Here is a 9,578-nt window from a genome sequence, read left to right as displayed (position 1 = left end):
GACTGAGTGATTCCACCTCTCTCAACCAGTCTAATACTCAGTGGCGTTGTTCTAGGCAGGCAGCTCAGTTCTATTATTTTGGACTTCTCTCTTTGTTTTGAGTGATTTAGGAGACAGCCTACTGTGACTGTCTTCTGGACCAGTGTGTGTCTAAGTACACAGCTACACAAAAATAGTTACAGATCTTTTTGTTGAAGGTCAATGTGCAGTGCTATGTTTTACATCAAAATTAAGATTAGAAAAAGAACCAGTAGCCAAAATACATTTTATTAAATTAACTTTCAGTCCATTTGATAAAATACAAGCTTCATGTATTACCAGTTTGTTTACAACTGTTTTGTAGAAATATAGTAAATTAAGAAAAGAAACTGGGTAGGCAGTATGTGTTGGGTTTTTTTGCTAATAGTAAAATCCAGGAGTGAAATTAACTGAACTGTTGGAACTGAACTGTTAAAAACTTTATAAACAGATTAATCAAGCAGATTATACATTTTTTTTTCCTTAGAAACATTTAACATGCAAAACATTTAGTGCAGTTTGGAATATTTCAATCAGTTTCCAGAAAAAATTATGATTCTCTCTTCTCCCCCCACCCCAATAAATAAATAAATAAATAAATAAATTATATATAATATCGATTTTTTTTCTGCAAGTACTGATGTTAAATACTGCAAATTCATCAGACAATAAGTCCCAACATAAAATCTGAAGAGTGCAAGAAATTTCATCCCCCATCCCAAAGAAACCCACATTAATGGGCATATTAGCTTTACTCATGGTTGAGTAAGTTAGTGGCTCAATCGTACCAGTTTTAATGGAAGTGGCTCCGTTAAATCCCTATATAATGCATTGTACCTTCTAGGTAAATTTCAAATATAGTCCACCAGCCCCCAGTTCAAGAATCGCTTTTACAGAGATGATTGGCAATGTGAGTGTGTTTGTATAGTCCAAAGGATCATTAAACCCGCCTTTGACTTGAGCTGGGAAAAGGTTAAGAGAAAATTTCTGTAACTTCCCATTTTATCAAAGTCACTTTCATTACAGATGAATGAATAACTGATTACTGTTCAAGTTTGAGGGTAACAATTCCTTTCATTCTAATAGACAAATTTCTAACACACAAACTATAACTTTTTTCTGTGTGACATTTTCAGAAGAAAATTAGGAAAAAAGTTAAATTAGAAATAGATGAATTATATTGCATAAACCCGTTAGATAAAAACTCTAAGTTTATCACAATCTAGATGAACGAGCAATAGGAAATGGTTTATTAAAACAGAATGAGTAAAAGTTAAATCTGCATCAGTTATCTTTTAAAAAAGGTAATCTTTAGAATAATTAAATTTAAAATGGTCCATCTTTAAAAATGAAGGTATGACTTACATTCTACTTCTTTTTAAAATAGAGTATCCATGTAACATTCATCTCTGGTTATTTTTAGCACTAGCATTACCAATATACAGGCAATAATTCAAGATTTTCAAGGCAATATATTTTTCATCTTGCATAAGCAAAGAGTTAACATTTAATAAAAGTCTAAGTATATCCTTTTATTAAAGAATCTTCAGATTCCATTATGCAAAATCCATGTACGCTATATACATACACCTTAAGCATGACCATTACAAATTACATCCATAAACATTTTAGTTTCTGGCCCATACAATCCACAGTAGTTATCTGAGCTGACCTAGTGAGTTTGCTGTCAGCCAAGAGCCAAGTTGAGGCGTTGTTTGACAGGACTTTCTTGATTCTCTCTCATGCTATTGTTGTTTATTCTTCAGAAATTCAAACTCCACCTAAGGTGGCTTTCCAACTTTGAAATATTCAGCTTTCAGCCATGAAGCCCCAGTGACTTTTTGTCTGATTTTCTTTTAAAAAGAGTATCATCATGCCAAAAGACTTCTAAAACACCACTAAAATCAATGCCAGTCACGGATGCTACACCATTTGGTGTAGTATTTCAATGTATGTGTGAGATGCTTGCTTGTTTATTTCAAACTTTAAAAAAAAAAAAAGTTCAAAAGTCAGCTTGGGTCATTCACCAGCTCTTTCACTGACCTACTGTAGACAGGTCTGTTAGATAGCACTGGCTTTAGTTATTTGTGATTCCGCCCTCCCTTCGTCCCCCCAATGCAGCTAAGTGTAGGGGCATTATCTGCAATACTGTCTTTGCTGCCCAAAGTCAATCTCTTAATGTGATACCAGCTGGCATAGTAATGAGCCTGGTTCTACAAAAACTAGGTCATCCCTTGCAGTCTGTTTTGCCAGTTCCAAATCAAGTGCTTTGCGATTTGTGTATTCACAGATATTATGCATATATCATTACTCACTGTAGCTGCTTTTGATATTGTCTCTTTGATCTTAACACCCTGCATGAAAGTTGCATAGCAGGACATTTTTACAAACAACCCACATTTAAGCTGCCTGAACGTGAACCGGATCCAAGTTCACACGTTGAGGATACGGGAAGGAGCCTGGAAAACCGCAGAAGGGTTGGGGGAAAACTTGGTCTTCGCTTCTGGAATCTAAAGGGGGAAATAATATGCATTAGCACCACTTCTGGTACAGTAATCATGTGGGTTCTTGGCCCAAATGTCTCTGGTCTCCTCTCCACTGTAAAATAAAACACGTTGGAGGACGGTGTCATACAATAGTCCCCTGATACAGGTTGGTCTGGAACTGTAGATGAGACTGAACCATTTTTATAGCACAGTTCCAGGGCACTGTAAAAAATCCGTTCAATCAGATCCACACTGCAAGACCAGAACAGTTTGGATGGGCTGCTTCGTTGTAACTGGGTCCTTCAACACAGTTAAAGGTTAAGGTGCAGGTAGGACTGGAGGCGCTGTCTACAATAGCAAGACAAGCATGTTTGAGTGATTCTTGCTGGCAGGTTGCTAATGGATTCCCAGTCAATGTGCACAGAGTGAACTGCTGACCCTTTCACAAATCCTTGCTAACATTTGTTTCACACAAACATAAAGGCAAAGACACCACGGGACTAGTGATTGATTAAAGTAAGAGACTGGAGGAGAGATCTGCATGGTGCAAAGTCTGAACTGCTTGGAGGACACGAACAAGAAACCTCTCTAAAAATGTCTGAGCTCAGTGTTTTATGGAATAGCAAGTGTACTGTATGTATTGCAATCTGGGCACACACATGCAGCATTCAGGAAGAAAAGTTAACTATACTGAATATTCTGTATGCTCTTCAAGTAGGAACTGTGAGAGAGATGGCAGAGATGACTCCAGAGCAAAATTCCTATTGACTTCACTGGAGCCAGGATTTCACCCTAAGTGTAGCACTGTGGTGAACAAATGGTACCTACTGACGCAGGGTAGCTAAAGAGCCTGACTCTTAGCATAATAAGAGACTAACTGAATTTAAATGGAATTGTCTTTACTTGTGTCTTCTGCCCAGGCTTCAGAAGATAGTTATGCTTGAGACCAGCTATGTAAGTTTTGTTTGGTCCTAATTACTCTAACAGTAGTGCTGGAGGAGTGAGGAAGAGGAGCAAGGCCATAAGAACAGGACATGGAAAAAAGGAAATTAGCTATTGATCTGTTTTTTTTCCCCCCGCATTCCTCTGGGGATGAGTCTTAAATGTTGGTGAACAGAATAATATCACAAACAAAGCCACTGTGGAGATCAACAGCTGGAAAACCCTAGCTAAATCCTACGTACAGGTTATTGTAAAACAACTTGTGCAACTCATTGCTAGGAGATATTGTGAAGGTCAAAAGTATAACTGGGTTCAAAAAGGAGCTAGACAAGTTCATGGAGGATAGAGCCATCAATGATTTAGTTGGGGTTGGTCCTGTTTTGAGCAGGGGATTGGACTAGATGAACTCCTGAGGTCTCTTCCAACCCTAATCTTCTATGATTCTATAACTGTTAGCCAAGATGGTCAGGGACGCAACCCCATTCTCTGGGTGTCCCTAAGCCTCTGACTGCCAGAAGCTGGGACTGGATGATGGGATGAATCACTCAATAATTGCCCTGTTCTGTTAATTCTTTCTGAAGCATCTGGCACAAGCCAGTAGACTAGATGTACCCATTGGTTTGACCCCATATGGCTGTTCTTATGTTACCGAATCACACACGTGTAACCAAGCCGGGGCTTGGGCAAAAGGAAAAGCCTGAATGGTTTTTAAAGGTCTTCTATGGCTGAGTAAACATGAGTGACTTCAAAATGTATCTTCATTCTGTCTGATCTAGCTGTTTCCAAGCAGCATCTTCATGCCAACCTATTGCTTTCCTCACAGTAATGCTGTTTGCTTTGCTGGGTATGATAGAAAAGCCTCTGTACTCTGCTGTTCTGGGAGACAGGGCCATTACTGCCAATATTTTGTGCCTTTGGTGGTTTCTCTCTATGCATATGTGTTTCAGATTTTATCTTTGCCTCAGATCAATAACTGAAGTTATTGATGCTGACTTCCCCTCTACCTGGGGGGTGCTCACCCCCCCCCCGTCCCAGGCCCTGCCCCCACTCCTCCCCCTCCTCTAAGCCCCCAGCCTGTCCCACCTTTTCCCGTCTCCGCTCTGCCCTTGACCCTGTTCCTGCTCCACCCTCGACCCCATCCTCGCTCTGCCCCTTTCCCCAAGGCCCCACCCCCACCCCTTCTCTACCCCTTTCCCCGAGTGTGCCCCAGCCCCGCTCCTCCCCCTCCTTCCCAGCACCTCCTGCATGCTGTGGAACAGCTCATTGCAGGAGGCAGGAGGCGCTGGGGAGGGGGGAGAGGGAGTTGATCAGCGTAGCCGCGGCGGGCGAGAGGCACTGGGGGAGAGGGAAGTTGACTGCCGGTGGGTGTTAAGCACCCACTAATTTTTTTCCTGGAGCACCCATGCAGTTGGCGCCTATGACTGGAGTAAGTGCTGTTTTGAGTCTGTAACTGGTCTCTTCCACGGCAGTCCGTGGCATCCATAGGTCACGTGGAAGCACTGGAAGTTCTTTTTTGTTTCACTGCAACATTTTGGTCAGCTCTGTGCTCTGTTTGAGTATTATAACCTATGTTTGCAGGCAGGGAGATTCTAACTGGTCTTTTCCCCCCTCTACAATCCTGCTGTCTCTGTCCATCTCTTTCCTCTTTCAGCAGGCCCAGAATTCTCCAGTTTAGCAACTTATGACCCTTTATCTTTGCATTCCATAAGAATGTCAACTCTTGTAATAATGTCTGGTGAGGATCACACAAGCTGTGGCCAAAGTTTAATATTCAAACACACCATGAGTTTTAACTCTGGTTTATGAAAGGCTCAAACAAGGCAAACTACTCTGATATTCATTTGGAGAGTTCTTTGTGGATTCCACATCCACTTGTTTTCGCTCTTCTTTAATCTCTTTGAGTCCTACTGCTGATACCACATCCCAGACATTGCTTCTCCCTTCCAAAAAAAGTTTGGCTGTATTGAAACACTTTGTACTTTGCTGAGAACAGGACTGACGCTAACACAACTTTATTTGACATTTTAGGCTGAGATCTTTTCAAGCCTGCTCAACTTCCCATGAAATGTTTTGGGAGTTGGTAAATTGTTTCAGCTTCAATCGGGTTCTCAGCAAAGCACGAGGTGGTCTAATTCAGCAAGGATCGGGATATGGAATCAGCTAATTAGTGGAAACTGGAAGTCCAAATCCTCCAGGTGGCTTTGAAAATCTTAGCCTTCGTATTGTGCACTGTTCTCTTCTCTTCTCTCTTGCTAGGGAAAATCAACAGTCTGTGGTGCTCAGCTGTAATGCTTTCTTCTCTTTTCCCCTCAGTCATTGATAGCACAGCCCCTTGTGATGACAGTGCTTCCTGTGGTACCATGTGCCTGCTATTCTGACAGATTCTGTAGTCCAGGCTCCTTGTACTCCCATGTCCAATTTGACCTAAATTCTGCTGAAATGCCTGTTCATTCTGCAGCACCCCAGTGCAACAGACTGGAGATTCAGTGGCAGCTTCAAGTAAGTTTTTAAAGGGCTGGAGGCTGCTCTTGAATTAAATATGAAAATGAATAATGCAAGTAGTACCGTGTCCCTTGTGTGGACTTGATATTAAATTCAATTTTATGCTGTTCCTACATTTGTCATTTTCAATGTGCTACAGAATTTTGTACTGCAAACATATAACTGCACTGCAGGGATTGTCTGAAGCAAGCTGGAAGTTTAGGCGGCTCAGAAAGGGGAAGGAGAAGGCAATTTGTGATTAAAGGATAAGTACATTAGCTGTATGTTCCTGTTAAAATAATCCGCAGTGAAATGGTTAAGTGTTGACATTTAAATTGCCCCCATTTGATTTCTAAGTTCACATCCCCTGGCGATGAATGGGACAGTCACCACCAGGGAGACCCCACTGCAGTTATTTAATTGGGTTCACAGTTGGAAGGCTTTCTTTGCAATGATTAGGGCTAGAAACAAATGTATTTATTTACTTTTAATCAAAGTTGGAGAGCAATTCTGTGGCCAGGGCTGGATTCTGCAACGTTGCACAGCCATTTCTTCACCTAGCTTCCCAAATAACCCTTCCTCAAATGGCAGAAAGGGAGAGAGAGCCGTACAGAGATCTGCTTGGGTCCACTTTGTGTTTAAGATGATCAGATGTCACTGTGCCAGGGGACTCAGCAGAAGAGCAGACATAGATGTAAGCCCTGCCGCACTGCTTCGTGGCACCCCTACCACCTCTGCCAGGTTTAGATTTCTCTACATGCTGTTGCTGTATGGCCAGTGTCTCAAGTTTATGGCCAATGCTGGTTGTATTTGAATGCGACAGCGATGGATGAAATATGGATCTAGGCCTCCTACAGAAATAAAACACAGAGCAGATTTTTGACGTTTGAAATTTCTTTTTCCAAGCTCCTTGGCTTTTAATTCTAGTTCTAGTTGTTGGGGCTTCTCTAAGCTCAAGGCTTCGTGGAGGGAGGACTTTTTGGTAAACTTGAAAAAAGTAACTTCATCTTCTCCCATCTGTGAGATGGAAGGGATTCCAGCCTTAAAATGTATCATTTTAATAAGTCTGCATCACTGGTCCTTCCCATTTTGCCGCACCACAGATACCAGAGGAAACCTTCCTATACCCCTCAGAGCAAACGGGAGAGAGGGAAGTTGACGGCTTGGGTTTGCCTTGCAGCAGTGTTGAGGCTGTCTTGCCGGTTAGACCATGTCCACCTACTGTTCAAGGTCGATGGTGCAGCTTGTGGCCAGCTTTGCAGCTACAGCATTGCAGAAGGCTGCAGGGTAGGGTATTGCTCACGTGTAATCCGTTCTCAGTTGGTGGGATGCTGTTTGCCTTGCACATTTAAGGAGAGACTTAGGAAAAGTCCCGAACAGAGAGAGAATATTTACTTGTAGGTTTTTCAGCATCCCTTGGAATTGCTTTGTCGGCAAGGAAGCTTAAGCTTGTTATATAGCATAGTACAGTGCCTTATAAACAGGATGAAAACGCTCAGGGAATCTAACACTTCTAGAATCCCAGCTTCTATGCATATTTACTCCCTGCTTAGAACAGGTATCTTGATATTGCTGGAGACTGAAGTCTCTATCTCTGTCGATAGATGCTCAGTTCTATTTATTTATTTATTTATTTGGTGGTGGCCCCAGTGTCCACAGTCACTCTCATGCATACCTACAAACATAGGTTTGTGCACACAATGCAGTGTTAATGTTAGGGTTGAGATTTTAAATGCACAAATCAGGAGGTTCAAAGTTAGATGTGCTTCACAGCAACCCCTAACATTAACAGATAACGCAATTAACATCATTGTTAGCGTAATTTGACTACACTGCACATGTACAGATGGTATTAAATTGATTGTATACAGTAACACAATACTTCGGACCAAGAAGATGTCTGAGTCAAGATTACTGTGGGAACCATAATTTTGAACTTCCTGACTCCTATGTAGTTTAAAATCTTGTCCTTAGCATTGAATTAAAAGTTATGAAGACCCTCTGCCAGGTCTCTCTGAAAACAAGAGGTGACTGATGTGTATTGAGGGAAGAGCATTTGCTCAAGTCATGGTTTGGTTTCTAACCACAATGCATTGGTAATATGTAAGGGGTTTGGAATTTTCTTTGGGGTCTCTTCAAAAGGCCTCCAGGGTTTGTAAAAAAGTATAATTACCTTAAAATCTGCCCTGTAGCTAGTCTCTTGCACAAAATGATCTTCTGGAATAATGAAGCCTTGCTTTGTCTTTATGGGCTTTGACGGCTTGGCTCCAGTCCATGGACGATACTCCTGCCTGAAACGAGTTGGTAAAAACAAAAGGACCCAGAATACAGAATTAATGCAGTGTTCAGACAGCAGGCACCTCTGCTCAGTGTGAGAGCAGATAAATACAGAAGGCAAGTTTGGGAACTGCTTGCTTATAATTAGGGTGACCAGATGTCTCAAAATTAGGGGCTTTGTCTTATATAAGACTCCCCTCTATCCTGATTTTTCACATTTGCTATCTGGTCACCCTCCTTATAATTTCCAACACAGTTAAATCAAACCAGCCTGCTAAGTCCATTTTTACTCCAACACCTAATAAAAGTAGACTCTCAAGCCAGCTCTGCATGCTGTATTCCTTAGAAAGCTGATGCTCAATGAAGGGTATAAAACAGCCTAGACAGACTAGCTCTGACTGCACTAGTTTCATCCTGCACCTACTTGCTGGAGTTTTCATGCTCCCTTTTAGAGCTGCTTGCTGATTTCCTCCTGGACAAAAAATTGTTTTTCATGCCCTGAGCATCTTGATTCTAGACCTCAGCCCCATGGCATTTCACTTGCTTTCAGTGAATGATTTTCTTAATGTTTCTTTATCTGGTTTTACCCCTCTTGGCTGCAGTCACGTCTGCCAGTGTGCAGTGTTCTACCTATTCGTGTGTCAGAGCTGCACCTCCTCTTTGCCCCATTATGGACTATCTGATGATTCAGCTGATATTTTCATGTGGCTGAGAGGTTGGAAAGCTCGGCTCATTAAGACTGAAGGAGAGGAAGGAAGAGATTGTGTGAGCCTGGAGTATGGCTGTGTTTGGTAAGATGGGTGCAGAGGCTGCCCTACCTTGCTTGCAGTGATCAAAAGTGGCTATCAGTGTCTGGCTTATCCAGTAACTTGGCCCTCCACCTTGGTCCTCTGCACCTTTGTCACAGGGTTAACTAGTGCTCTCAGGCCATTCTGGAGGCTGCAGAAGTAGCCAAATGTGTCTGTCTGTTTGGGATCGGATCTGCTGTGTGTCCCCTGCTGTAATAATGGGAGATCGCTGGCCTGTCCCAATTGTGCGTCTAACTGTGGAAAGGCAGCTAATGGTTTATAGGTGATTGGAACACTACATAACAATGAACAGTGATGGGAAAAGGTATGAACATGGACACAGACTGAATTAGCCCAAACAAAAAGGGCTACTGATATAACTCATGGACTGTGCTGAGATTGTGCCTGGTAAACAAAGGAGTGGGAAACTGGAAATCAGTGGACCAAAAATCATAAATTAAGCCTGATTGGTGAATAAAATAATGTGAGGATGGACTATTCTGCTCATCACCCCTTGCCTTGTGTGTCCTGTGTATCCTGATCAATACATTGCCAAAGTTTGGCATGGATTTTTTAGTGGGTTTTG

General features: G+C 42.0%; 1 protein-coding gene across 1 annotated transcript in view; it reads right to left on the bottom strand.

Moving 5' to 3' along the window:
- Positions 1–251: 251 nt before the first annotated feature.
- MAP6D1 (MAP6 domain containing 1) overlaps positions 252–9,578 on the bottom strand; it is a 35,394-nt gene continuing 26,067 nt past the window's right edge. Inside the window, exons 2-3 of the mRNA XM_042853548.2 lie at positions 8,101–8,218; positions 252–2,528 (exon numbers count right to left, since the gene is read on the bottom strand). Of these exons, the coding sequence (XP_042709482.2) occupies positions 2,451–2,528; positions 8,101–8,218 (196 nt within the window). The 3' untranslated portion in view covers positions 252–2,450. The remainder of the gene's footprint in view (positions 2,529–8,100; positions 8,219–9,578) is intronic.

This window comes from Chrysemys picta, chromosome 9 (assembly GCF_011386835.1).
Source record: "Chrysemys picta bellii isolate R12L10 chromosome 9, ASM1138683v2, whole genome shotgun sequence".
Classification (NCBI taxonomy): domain Eukaryota; kingdom Metazoa; phylum Chordata; order Testudines; family Emydidae; genus Chrysemys; species Chrysemys picta.
The sequence above is the reverse complement of the archived record's forward strand: the minus strand, read 5'-3'. Positions and strand labels throughout refer to the sequence as shown.